The sequence below is a fragment of the Alligator mississippiensis genome, chromosome 2 (assembly GCF_030867095.1).
Source record: "Alligator mississippiensis isolate rAllMis1 chromosome 2, rAllMis1, whole genome shotgun sequence".
Taxonomy (NCBI): Eukaryota; Metazoa; Chordata; order Crocodylia; family Alligatoridae; genus Alligator; species Alligator mississippiensis.
In genome coordinates this window covers 6,322,621-6,336,606 of record NC_081825.1, presented here as the reverse complement: position 1 = coordinate 6,336,606, position 13,986 = coordinate 6,322,621, and the positions used below count along the sequence as shown (strand labels likewise).

General features: G+C 44.5%; 1 protein-coding gene across 1 annotated transcript in view; it reads left to right on the top strand.

Annotated features, from left to right (window-relative positions):
- ATRN (attractin) overlaps positions 1-13,986 on the top strand; it is a 245,943-nt gene that overhangs the window by 193,745 nt on the left and 38,212 nt on the right. The window contains exon 26 of the mRNA XM_014597094.3: positions 3,854-3,932. Coding sequence (XP_014452580.1) covers positions 3,854-3,932 — 79 coding nt within the window. The remainder of the gene's footprint in view (positions 1-3,853; positions 3,933-13,986) is intronic.

Here is a 13,986-nt window from a genome sequence, read left to right as displayed (position 1 = left end):
TGTGAGTTAATGACAAATATTTGGGGGCAGCAGTCACTGGAAGTATGTGGGACCTCTTACCCCATCTTTTTTCTTTCTTACGCCATCCTTTTTCACTCAAGAACATCCCCTGCCTTGCTTCCTTCATCCCAGGATAGATTCCTTGTCCCGTTTATGTATTTCTGCTATTATTGCATCTGGGGCCAATCATGGACCAGAACCTCAATGTACTAAATACTGTATCAAGGACGGTACCCTTCCCCAAAAGCCCACAATATAAGCATTGGACTAGAGACAACAAATGGACCGCGCGGATGGATTTAGAAGTCTCAGGGAGAAGAGGGAAACTGGGGGATAACGCAAGTCGTGGGACAAGCTGCATTCGAGGAGCTTAACTGTTATCAAGATTTTTTTTTTCTTAATTGTAAATGTAATTTTAAAGGAGGGGTTGTGCATGTGTTTATGGGGTGTTCCCCTAGACGGTGAGAGGCAGAACAGAAAGTCCCCCAGGGGTTTTCGACTTATCCCTGCACCCTGACTGCATGCTGTACCATGCTCCCCACCCTTACTCTCCTACCCCAACAACCTTGCTTCCCCATCCCAGCATGGACCAGAAAAAAAAGCCAGCTTTCCAGTCTAGCAGTATAATAGGCAGTTGATGGGAGAGCAGCAGCAACAACAGCTCATGGCTAGTGGGGAGGAGTGTACAAGGCCCCGAAAGAAAGCTTCCTGAAAGGTGCGGCGCTCCTCGGACACCACGTGACGCTGCTGTGCTCTGTCTGTCCTTCAGCACTGCCTCCAGCTTCTTTCCGACCGGGGGTCTTCAATCCTCTCCAGCTGCTTAGAGTTTTTATGGAGAGGTATTTCTAACCCAAATATTTACTGACAGTAAAATTGTGGACAGATGGCAACCTTGGTTGGAGGAGCACTGTAGAAAGCAAAAGCATGTTCAATGAGTTTAGACATGGAGAAGAGAGGAAATGGGGCTATCTATGATTGGTAAGTCAAGCAGGGCCAAGGGTGTGCTTTCTGAGAGGGGCTAAAGCTCACTTCTGTTGTGATGAAAAATTGCCAGGGAAGAGTGAGAGGTCAAGGAGAAGTATCGGGGTATGGATGAGATGCAGGGAGCAAGGAAGTGGAAAGATGGGGTCGAGTCAGTGAGGCCAAAGGAGTAGAGTGGAGAAGGCGCTTGTCTTTGGGAGACATGGGAGAGGGAAAGAAATGCAAAGAGAGGAAGTAGGCCAGGATATAGTTGGGTATTTTTCTCTGGGAAGAAGGCTGTGCAATTCTCTCAAAGCACCCATGAGTTGCAGAGACCCTCAGCCTTTCCTGACCTCCATCCTGGGAGCCACAAACAGCAAAAACCATGTGTTTTTTTTTATCAGCTAACCTGTCTATGCCATGTGCTAAATTTAGCTGCCCAAGGGAACCTTGTGGAAATTCATCAGCGAACCCAAAGAGACCAGTGTGATCTTCAGGCCTGACTCCCCATGTAACACAGGCCATAATTCAGTGTATTAGACAGGAAGAAGGATAATGTGGTTGTTTCCCCCTGCTTCAGTCTCCCTGCAGAACTTCCCGAATGTGGCTGTGCTCCAGGGTTGCCATGTCCGCTGGGGGCAGCCACGGGCCGGGCCTGTGTCTTTGAGAGGCATGGTCTGAAATACATGCTTATGTGTCTTGGAAGTGGCAACCTCTGCTCCTGGTTTGAGCTTCTCGCGCACAAATGCTGACAGCATGTTCTCAGCACTTCAAAATTCAAAGACCTCCTGGGTCCTGCATCAAAGCTGTGGCCAAACTACAGAGAAGACGCAGGTTGGCAAAAGCAATGCACTGAAATGAGATACCATATTTTCTCACATACGATATGCCACTGGGTATAATGCATACCTTATTATTGAAAACCAGCGTGAAGGAAGAAAGGTCTTTACTTGCCTGTGAGTAACTGAGAGCTGCTGGGGGACAGAGCCTGCTCATTCTGCTCAGCACCATGCAGATTTCACCTTCGCTGGCAGAAGCCGCTCTTACCGCATTTCTTGCATGTAACGTGCACTCAGATTTCCAGCAGCTGAAAGGTAGAGTGCAGGTTGTGTGCAAGAAAATGCAGTATTTGATGCTTGCTGGTGTGCCCTTGAATGCCCCATGCCAGCTCCTAAGGGGGAGATCTGTCAAGGTTCATGCAGCACGCTCTGGGGTGCCTGAGAAGAGAGGTTATTTGAACAGGAAGACGTGTAGACGGAAATATGGACGCAGCAAGGTGCCAAGGACATGAGCAGCCATTAGAGTCCTCGAAGGGGAATGTAGGACAACTGAACAGACCTATGAAAAACAGTTTTTCTGAGCTGGTTGTTCACGCGCAGGGACCTACTTAAATCGCACTTTTGCAATTTTGGCAGAAAGTGCAAAAAGCAGCAGTTTCCACAATCTCTGCAAAAAATGGCGTTTGCTGCAATTTCCTGAGGAATTTACCTGGAAAAAAAACTTTCTAAAAATAAAATGCTGACTCCCCAGCCTCACAGCCCACTGTGGTGGTAGGGGGGAGGCACTGGCTGGCTGAGCGGTATGAAGGGGAGCAGTCAAGATAGCAGCCTCCCCCTCATCCCATTGCAAAATGCCCATGAAAATGGCTCTGCACATCGTGAGTGGGCTGCAGAAAATGCTGTGTCTTATCCCGATTTAGGTAGGTCCCTATTCAGGAGGCTGCTGGCTGCCAGAGTGCTGGGGCATGTGAATACTGCCGTTGCAGCATTCGCATGTAGCTGCTTATGCCACCAATGTGGCTCAGTGCCAGAATTTAGCCTGAAGTAAAATGTTAATTTAAAAGCAAATAAAAGTGTCTTTTTGCATTATGTTTCAAGGCCGTGTGAGCTGCATCTTTAAAAAGTGAGCATCAGGTATTCTGGCTTGTATTACACTCATCACTGTCAGCAAGGTCAGCTTCCATCCTGGCTGTACTTTTGCTTCGTGTGGTTTTTCATATCTTCCCTCCTCTCTATTAAAGCTTGTCCATTGTTATTCTGCTGGGTCTTAAATTCACTAGAAGCTAAAAAAAAGGAAAAGTAAAGCCATGTCTGGACTGCTAGCTTACTGTGCCCAGTAGCGGTACCCTATAACAAGCCATGCAGCCTTGTGTCTGCTGCTTTCTGGACTAGAAGCAATGTAGCTGCGCCTGTACGGTGCCAGGGGTTGGGTCCTTGGCACTGATTTAGCCGGCCCACAGTGCTGTACGGGTGCATCTAAACATCGTCCAGTCTGGGAAGAAGCGCACACAGAGCTGCGTTGTACGTTCAAAGACACCACTGCTGGCTTTGCAGTCAGGGCGAGGCCTTAGATGTCATTGCCTGTAATGCTGGGATACTCAGTGTTTGTTTGAAAACGAATCCCCAAAATCATAACATTTAATTTTCCGAAATGTTGGCTCTGAAAAGCAAAAAGAAAAAGCAGTAATTTTGGCTGTGATAGATTGCTGAGTAATATTTTTTTTTTCCTTTTGAGGTAGCCTCTCCTCTGAGCACTTGTTAAAGGTTGCTTTACAGCATATTCAGTCTGATTCATTTTTGCCATCAAAAAATTTAAACTGTCAGTAGGGTTCCAGAAGCTTATTCCCAGATGACTCATTTAACTATATCATGGGACATAAGCTCCTTTTTTGTGTTTCCAGTTTATTCCTTGGTAAAATGGGTATACTACTCACTAGGTCTCACGAGAATTAATGTTTGCGGAGCACTTTTCTCTGCTGCGGCATCCTTCATCGAGGGACTTCAAAAGGCTATGCAAGATATTGTCTAGCATTTATTTTGTTAGAGCTTTCAAATGTATCATCATACATGATGAATAAGGACAGTAAAGTCTTTGTTTTTTTTCTCCTCCGCAGTTGTTTCCTGTCTTTGCTCCTCGTGGCTGCTGTGGTTTGGAAGATTAAACAGAGTTGCTGGGCATCACGACGGAGAGAGGTCATAATTCTAGAAATGAATGCTGTTTTCCAAAAGCGCTGTTGTTTCTTGCATGCACTTAAGCGTATACATACTGCATTCTCCTTTGGTTAAAGATAAGGTCTAAAAATCTATAAATACTTCAGTTCACAACAGTTTATAAGAAATACTTTGATTGGCACAGCGATTCTCAGCAAGGGTGCCGCAGTGCGCTGAAATCCCGCCCAGGGTGTCCCAAGCTGCTAAGCAATGTCAACGCTGTTAGGTGTGCAAACATGATGCACAAGATTTCAAATAGGAATCCAGAGTATTAAAAATATTCTGGCCTGGTGTGATGTTTACAGGTTCCTTGCAACGGAAAAACTGCTCTATTTTCTTTTCCGTAGTCAAAGAACAAGTCAAAACTTAGAAATAGTGTTTTCTGAGGGTGCCAAAACCTGGTGAGGGGCGTGGGCATTTTTGTCTCCTATCTTGTCATCTTGATGTTGAAGTTTTACTCATGACCCAGATTTGTGGCGACAATACTACATTGTCATAACTCTTAAGTACAGACCTTCAAAAGTGTACAGCAGCGTAGGCAGGAAAGCTGCCGTTACAGCCCAGCGTCTTTTCTGAAGCTGCCTTGGTTCCCACTTCAAACTGCCCTCCACAATGACAACCACTCATTTCATCGGGGTTGCTGGTTGTAGCCGCGTTGGTCTAAGGAAAGAGGCAGACAAGGTTCTTTGGGTAGGTATCATATCTACCCAAAGAAACTTGTTTACAGTGAAATGAGTAGACTTATAGGGCTGTATCAGTAGTTTGAAGACTACGGTGTTTCAAGAGCATTGTAACCAAGAGAAAAAGGGGACTCAGGAAATGCACAGAGAAGTGCACACTGCTCAAGTCAGCCAAAATAGCTCAACTTTGCATATCCCTCCCTGAGAGATGCCAGCCTCCTCTCTTACCCATAGACATGCCAGCCTTGTCTGCTAACATGTGGATGCCTGGCCAATTCTGGCAGGTGCTGGGAATCTTCTAGCAGCTGAATTAGGACTGCTGAGGATATCATCTCTCTCTCTCACTCACACCCACACACACTCAGTGATATGAATCATAGGTAAGTCAGCCTGGAAGGGACCTCTGGAGGTCATCTAGTCCAGTGTTTCTCAACCAGTGGGATGTGATGGTCATGTAGGTGGAACTTTTAATGTCCTTAAAAATTTCCATTAATGATTAATATAATACTAAAATTCACGTAAACAAAAAAATGCACTTCTTGGGAAAAGTGGGGTTTTGTTTTTATCGTGGTGGAGCCAGAGTTTTTTGACTAAATGGCTGGTGGGATGCAAGGTGCAAAAGATTGAGAACCGCTGATCTAGTCCAACCCCTGGCTGAGGCAGGATCATCCCTATCCAAGCCACCTTGTATGAATAGCTCCTTAAAGTCAAGTCTCTGCTGTTGCTGCTTTTATTGCAAATATGCAGTTCCACTAAGCTGTATTTTGATCTAAAAGTAGAATACTGGGGGGGTCAACCTAAGACCTGACACTGCAAAATGTTACCATGTCTTATTGCTTATATGCTGCAGTATAACTATAGCTATGAAGCATGGATCTCCATCTGAAATGCAGGGGTTTTTTGGGTTGCATTCCTGATCTTTCTATCAATGTCCTATGCACCTTTGTGCAACCTCACTCTGCTTCTGTTTCCTCATCCACAAAATAAGATGAGTTGCACTTTATCTCTTAGACACATTAGGGCTGAACTTAGTAACGCTTAAAAAGCAGATGAGGGGGGCTGGGAGGGAGGTGCTATAGGAGTGCAAAGTGTAAATGTTGCGGTGGTGGCAGAGTTGCGAGGGACCTGGTGTGGGAGTATAGAAGGCATTGTAGGAACGAAGACATCCGAGAGTCGGTCCTGGGTTCTGATCTTGGCTCCGGCGCTCACCTGCTGTGGGTCCCGGAGCAGCTAATTTCCTTTGTCTGCCCAAGTTCCTATTCGTAATGTGGGGATAACACGTAGTTCCCTCAAGGGTATTTGGAGGATTAATTTTTACAGTCCTTTGAAGATCTAAAGTTCTGTGTAAGTGCTTATGTCCCTGCCTATCTTCAAGAATCCACATTCGGTTTTATTTTACTCTAAAGTAATGTAAATAATGTAGAATTGCTAGATGCGAGGATGTCCTTTCTAATTATAATGCAGCCAGCTGTTAGATCAGATAACTTTTTTTCTCATTCCTCTTCTGTCATACGCTCAATATTCTCTCTCGTTACTAGTGAATTAATATTCATAATGTCATTTAAGCTTTTCAAACACATTAACACTACTTGGCTATATCATTGCAGTCTTTGAGAATTTACCTGGTCTTCTGAAGCTGCTAGGATTTAGCACTAATGGCCGTTTTTTCCCCTCTCACCATCTAGACAAGGAGGAGAGCTAAAATTCAGCTTCAAGTTGCCTGTTGATTTCTTGGTTAAATGTTAATTAAGGCTTATACTGAATATAGGCTGAAAAATGCCATGTTTTTTGCCTGGAGCTAAGTCGAAATATTTAATGGTAGTTTAAAAGGAAAATGTCACCAGCGTGTCCCCCTTTAGGCATGGGGACATCTCTAAGTCCCAGATCGAATGGAGAGGTAGCTTGGCATTAGCATATTTTTACTCTACTCCGTTCAGTTTGCAAATGTTGTCACAAATTGAAGGACAGCTTGTCAAAATTTTCTGTTTCAGAAAGGTTCTTCTCTGCCTTTCTTGTGTCACTTCTTTTTCTTCCTCCACTGAAGCCCTTGTCATGAAGTTGTCATTTCCCAGGAACTTCATTTTTATCCACACGAGAACTGGAGAGTAAAGTGCACGTGATCCTCAGGTGAAAGGCACTCTCCCAGTTCAAAGCAAAGGGTAGCTTGTTGCCTGGTGTGTATACACTCTTATTATGTAGGTATCTGGTAATGCAGCGTGCTGCACCGGAGTTCATTTGAAACAAATTGGGGATTTTGGTCCTCATCCTATTCACTATTATCAGAATGCTTTATGGATTGGTTTTGGTGTCAGATACCCTGAATTCTTACTGTCCCTCCGATGTGTCTGCTGTTCTATTAGCTATTTATCATTCAGATCCAGCCATCTCCAGACTGAATAGGACAAAGATAAAAATTCAGGTCAGTGACTCCATTTCCTTTTTGTGTAGTAGCGTTTTAAGTCTTAGACATTTGAGAGAGCATCCCAAGAAACTTTGTAGGAAGGCTTCAGGATGATTGTCAGGTGCAAATTAACTATGAAAATAAAGTAAGCTGTATACATTTGGAGGCCCCTTGCAGCTTATAATGGTTTTAGTTTTCCCCCAGAGATGCTCTGAAAACATATACTTGATAAAGGGACCTCCTGGGCCATTATCAAGTCCAGGGCCCTGCTTTTTGCAGTCACTCAGGTGCGGTATGGGGGGTCCACCATCTGATTTTAGATTTTTCCTTTGCCAGGTCTTTTTATTCCTTTGTAGTATGATGCAGAAAACCTTAGCTGATCCTGGGAACAGGGTGAGAAAACTTTGGAGGTCCTAAGACTAGACAGTGACTGCTGTCTCCTGTACTGTGTATCACCAGGAATCTCTGATAGATGGAGGAGGAGGAAACGGGAGCAACAGTAGCAGGTTGAAGCCTGTTTTAATGAGAGAGAAAGTACAACGCTGCAGTCACAACAGAGAGATTAGCGGTCAATCTGCGGCCGCTTGTGGCACAGGCAGCTTGTGTGTGTGGCTCGTGGCAGGATGGGGAGGGAGCAGGGAACATGGTGGCAGATCGGGCCGGGAGCAGAAAGCCGAACAGGAGATTAGGCAGAGGAGAAAGGGATTGGAGAGGCACTCGAGAAGAGTGTGGGGCTTACTTTATGGCAGTGGCATTGCAAGACAAGTTGGTGCCATGGGCCAGTGCAAGAAACCATTTCCAGACCCTGCGGACCTTGAAGACTACCAGCCAGCCTAAAATCTTCCATTTTCGGGCAAGGTACTGAAGAAACCTGTCCAATTCCCAATGCTGCTACTGCCTTAATCCTCCTGCAGTTGGAGCTCTGACCTCATCACAGGGCAAAACTGGCAGTAGTTTTAATGGAAAACACCTGTGTTCATCTGTTCAAATCTTGCTGCAGCATTTCCTTCTCTGAAGAGGGCATGGTGCTGTCTTCTCTAAAAATACCGTCACAGGTTCACAGGAAAGTTGTGAAGTGGGTCCACCTCCATCCTCTTCCTAGATGCTCCCAGCAACTGGCAGCTGCTACTTGTGTCTCCTGAGAGCTTGCCTATGGAGTCACGCAGAGCTAATCGTGCTTCCCATGTTTTATAAAGAGCATCGTATGCAGTTGAGATGCTGCAGTCTCATACAGGCAATGTACAGGTGATACCCCAACTAAACTTCAGTTTTACTTCCAGTGCAAATATTGCTAGTGCCTGACTAACAGGCACTGACTGTCTGTGTATCAGTAAAAACACCTGGATGAAAAGCAGATGGCTGAAGCTGAACTTCAGGCATGATACTAGGGAAGAAGAAAAAAGGAAGCTCTGAAAACCCAGCAATCTCTAGTAAATTCAGACCATTCTGGCTTGAAGCAGACAGTTGGGGAGAAGTAATAGCACTGTAGCTAGCCTGCCAGGCAAGCTAGAAGGGATAGGGAGGATTTATTGCAGAAATATGTACAAAATGCATTTGCATAACCTTCTATTGAGAAAACACTGCACTGCAAATTCATAATCTGTCCCAAGATATCCTAAGACTTTTGAAGATCGGGGAAAAATTAAAAGGAAGAAAATACACAAGGACAGCCTGTCTCTCTTCCTCTGTGGCCAGCTGTACACACACATCAGTGCTGACTTTCATTACCTTTATGAAACTAAAAGGTATCTTTGGGATGTGAAAATAGAGCGCAGAGATTGTAATTTTTCCTTCCAAGCCTAGTAAGTTTTTCCGCATTTGGCAAGAGCGCGGTTCTGACGGATAAAACCTGACTTGAAGGGAAAATGGGAACCTTGCATGCAGTTATGTATCTTCTGCTATACGAAGCTGGGAAAAGAAAAGGTAGAGTAGTAAATTATGCGCTTGCTTTCTCTCCACTGAGCGCCATAACTATTTTGGACACCTTAAAGAGGGGAGCGGAGATAGATAGGTGGCTTTCCTAGGAAGCTTAAATGGAAATGAAAGACGGTAGGATCTTGGGCCTATGAAACCATTAGTTTTGGGGAAGTGACATATGAAGAGGCATCAAGGTGGCAATAGAGGAATAATACACAAAATGTGATGGTAACATTTATAAATTAAACTGTCCATCTGCTGTCTTGAATCTTTGTCCTCGCATTCCCTTCTTGCTCATCTTCAGCCTGGCTTCTGCTCCCCTCCCACCTCCGCAGTCTGCAGCCCGCTGTGAAACAGCTCTTGCAGAGATTTCCAGTGACCTATTTCCTGGCTAAACTCAGGGGCATTTCTTCATCCTCATTCCTCTTTGATGCTGGTAGCGTATCTCTCTTGAATTTCCACTCTCTCCGCGCATTCATGACTCCAGCCTCTCTTGCTGCCTAACTTACAAATTTCTCCTTCAAGTATCTTCTATTACGGGGGGTCGTTCAGGCCTCTGCCCTGAGCCACATCCTCTTCCTGAGCCAGGCTGGATCATCTCTCATTAATGCATATATTTGCCGTCCTTTGGAGTTACAGAAAAGTCAGTTTGGCCGGGTCCTCAGGAGGGCACATCTAGTCCAACTCTGCTCAAGGCAGGATAGGTCCCACTCGGCCACCGCAAACAAGCCTCTCTCGTTCTTAAAAATTTCCGAAGACGGTGATTTCACAACCTCTTTCGGTAACCTGCTCCAGTGCTTGATCCCCCTCGTGATGAGAGAGTTTTTCCTAATATCCAACCTCAACTTCCCTTGCTGCAGTTATGACCTTTGCTCTTTGTCCTGTGGCCGCAGAGAATAGTCTATCCCCAACCTCTGCACAGCTGCCCTTCAACCATCTCCTTCCATCCAGTCTATAATCCTGGCTTATTTTTGCAGTAGCTCTTTGTGGACATCCAGCCATTGGCTTAAAGTAAACGTTTCCCAACATGAGTTTCTGCTGCTCCCCTGAAGCGCTCTCCCCTTTCTGTCACTAGCTATGAGCAAGATTTCCAACAGTCCTGTCTTAGCGTCACTAATTCTCCATTGTTCAAGTCTGGCATCTTAACTAAACCTTTGTCTCGCTTCCTCCCCTTTGATCCCTGTGTCCAGCCAGGTCTAAAAATTGCCCATTTTTTTTTTTGCCCAGCATTTTCAAGACTCAGCCTTTCTTTTCTGCTCATACAACCAAAATGTGTCCATGCCATGACCATCCTGAGGTTTGAATCTTGCAGGAATCCCCTCCTCCCTCACCTCGGTGCCTACAGCCTCCCTTGCAGATTTGTTCCTAATGAAGGTGCCCAGATCATCTTCCATTGCTTTGGCTGTCACCCTTCACTTGCTCCCCACATCAAATGCAAACACCTTGCCTTCTGCTTCCAAAGTCCTCCACTATCCCCAGCTGCCCTGTTACCTCACCACAAGGTCTGCTTCTAATTTCACTGTACCAACAGTGTCTTGATTAGCTTCTCCAGCAAGCACTTTCTTCCGTGCCTTTTGCAGGCTTGGGCAAGTTGTTTTTTGCAATCGCTGCTGCTGCTGAGAATTGGCAAATTGTGCAAACCATGTATTTTGTCACCTGGTGATTTGCCCTCCTGCTGGTCTCATCCAGCTCTTATTCCTCGTCTTTCAGATTCTTAAAGTCTGTAGAGCAGCATTTGTCATTTGCTGGGCATTTGTATGAGGTTTAGTTAATGGATTTACAAATGTGATCCAATTGACTAGCTCCAAAGAGTGATTAAATAGGGAATCCAGGTTGTAGCTGTATTGGTCTAAAGGAAAAAGCAATCAGGACTCGTGGTAGAGGTGTGATATCTTTTATTAGCCCAAGTGGATTTTGTGTACAAAAAAAATTCTTTAACTTTTTGCAAAAAAAAAAGTTAGATTTTTGTTTTAATGCAAAATATCTACTTGGTCTAATAAAAGATATCACCTCTACCACGAGTCCTGATTGCTTAAATAGGGAATCTTCATCTAGCGTTAGTAATATTTCTAGTAAGGTCTTGCAGGGATCTGTTCTTGACTCAAGTATTTAATACCTATCAGCACTACCAGCAGCAAATAAAAAAATCATTGTTGATATAGTCTGCAGTCAGCACAAAAATTGATTGAGTGGGATTAATAAGGACAGATCAATTCTATGCAGGGACCCAGGGTAAGTGTTAACACACCGGGTGAATAAGTTTTAATAGTGTCAGAGGTGAGGTCATGCACCCAGGAAAATTGAATGCAAGTCACAAGATGGGGAGGTACCATCCTTTAGGGCAATAACTCAAAGGGAGTCTGAGATCTCGGTGAATAACCCATCGCATGCAAACTCCCAGTGCAGCGAGGTGCCTAAGAAAACCAAAGCAATTCTTCGAATAAAGAGCAGGCATTCAGGAGATATAGTACCTCTGTATCAAGTGTTAATGATGACATTACTTGAATAAAGCATCCATATGCCCTTACGGATCAAATGACAAATTTGGCAAAGGTTTAGAGAAGTGCTGAAAGAGTTATTTGACCTGTAGATACAAATTGGTAAACTAAAGAAGATCAGTCTTCTTTCATTTATCCAAGAAAAAGGTTAATGTGAGGTTTGATCACAATACTCTGGTACATCCACGGGGAACAGAGCTGCTCGTACCGTAGAGCTCTTTTTCCTTATAGTAGCCAAAGGAATAACTGCATCCCGGGGCTGGAAGCTGAAGCTAAGCAAGTTCAAGCTAAAACTAAAATGCAGAGTTGTAACAGCAAAGGTAATGAGCCATGAAAAGTCTGTCTGGGGTAGGGGGAAAGGAGGGATCCTCTGTCCTTTGGGGTCTTAAAACAGGATTTAGTCAGCCTGACTTGTTATGCTCTTGCTTTGGGAATTGCATGGTGAGGCGCTTTGCAGGAGGTCTATGCCATGCAGGAGCACTTCTACAAATAAGGTATTTGTAGAAGTGCTCATGGTGTAAATGTCTGTTGGTAGGGGACACACTTGGTTCTGCTCCTCTGGGCTTTTCAGGACTCACTGCTATCAGCATCTGTTGGCCTGGCAATACGCCGACTCCATCCTTCTCTTCCTGTCTGCCCATCATCTTGCTGTTGTTCTTCATCCCCAGTAGCCACCTGCTAAAATTAAGTCCTTCCGCACCTCATCTTCCCATCTTCTCTATTGTTTTCCAGTTCCCCTATTGACTTTAATGTGCATCTTCAGCTTTCCATACAGTATCCTGCCCTTGTGCATTCCCTTCACATGTCCAAGCCGCATCAGCCCTTCTTTTAACTTGGGTCTTTCCGCTCTCCCAATTTAATGCATGGCATATACAATTATTCCCAGTCTTTCCCCAGCCACCCAATAATTGCCCTTCCGCTCATTTTACAGCTTGCAACTGCCTGAAATAGCTTCTCCAAAACCGGGACCCATACAATGCAACTGTAATATGTAATAAATCCTTTATATTGCTCACTTCACTTTCCTAGGTACGTTTCTGTCCCATACCAGACCTTTAACACTTCATCTCCAGTCCCCAGTCCTTCTATTACTTGCAATCATTGAGCCACGATACTTAAGTCCATCAGCTACCTTTAAATCTTCTCCTCTTAACATACCTTTTCCATCTCCGGGGGGACCTTTTTCTTGCTTCAGCCTTTTTATCTCTCAGTCTGAATTCTTCTGTACTCAAGCTCCATCCATCCATTAGGAAAGGATTGTACTTCTCCTGTATTTATATCCCAGGTGATCATATGGTTAGCAAACATAGCTGCCATGGGGAACCCACATCTGCCGTGGTTCATTTTAGGGGGATGCTCTTTCTTTACACACAAAGATCCCATCAAGTTGGGCTACCTACTGTTGTGTTTAGTCTCTATCAGTAGCCAATATAAGCTAGGTTCATCTTTGCCATTTATATGCTTGTATGCAACATGGCATTTGGTATAAAATGCATTTGTTGTTGGGTTTTTTTTATATTTTAGCAGGCTGACCCAATCAGCAAATTTATTATACAGTCAGCTCCAGTGATAAAAAAGGCTTCTCACTGTGGTTGAGTCTATACCAGAGGGATCTCTGTTAGCATATTTATCAGACAGATAGCAAACAAAACTCTGGGATTGCCAAAAAAGAAAAAATCATTATATGAATCAGAAAGGAATTTATTTATTTATTAGATTTATATGCCACCGTGTCAAAAGGCGGCTCAGGGCTCAGCATGCAATAAAGCCCACAAGGTATGACACAAAAACAGATTCCCCAGGCAACCCCCCAAAACCTTAAAAACCCCACTCCCATGCAGTCGAAGGACCCAACCGTTACAAGTGCATTACTGCCATTGCACAGTCAACATGCTTCAAACCGAGTGATGTGGCTTCCAACTTCCCTCTGGATTACGTGTTAAATGTCTTACTGTATGCTCAGTGTCTCCTGCTGGAGCAGAAAACCTCTCCACTCTTATTTTACAGCACACTCAAAATGATGGGACTCGACATACAGCCTTGCTTCAAACCAGTCCCTGTTTCCATACTTCGCTTGCACATAGCATTCGTTGGCTTCGGTGCGTTCTCTTCATCCTGCCTTCGTGGACGTTTACTCTTGTGTAATGTTTCCAGCTTCTTTTCTTTCTACCTCTCATCCAACTCTCAAAAGCTTTCTCAGTATCTGTGAAGGCGAGGACAAGATCTGTGAAGACTTTTCAGAAACCCATTAGGGAGTCTGTATTCAGTTGTGGTCACTGTCTCGAGAAGTGTAAAATGAAATGAAGAAATGTCCTCGCAAAAACAGTTGATATGAAGAATGCTTCTAGCTCCAGAGGAGATCAAGAGCCAGTTGCACATGCAAACATCGCAGTCGGTTGTGTGCCTGATTTTAGCTCATCCACAATTCAGATTGCAAGTGGTCTAGTGTAGCTCTCCAGTTGTACTTCCCACGCGTCTCAATTGCATACACCATGATGGCCACCGTATAGACAAATTTAAGCTTGCACTTGCACCCTTTT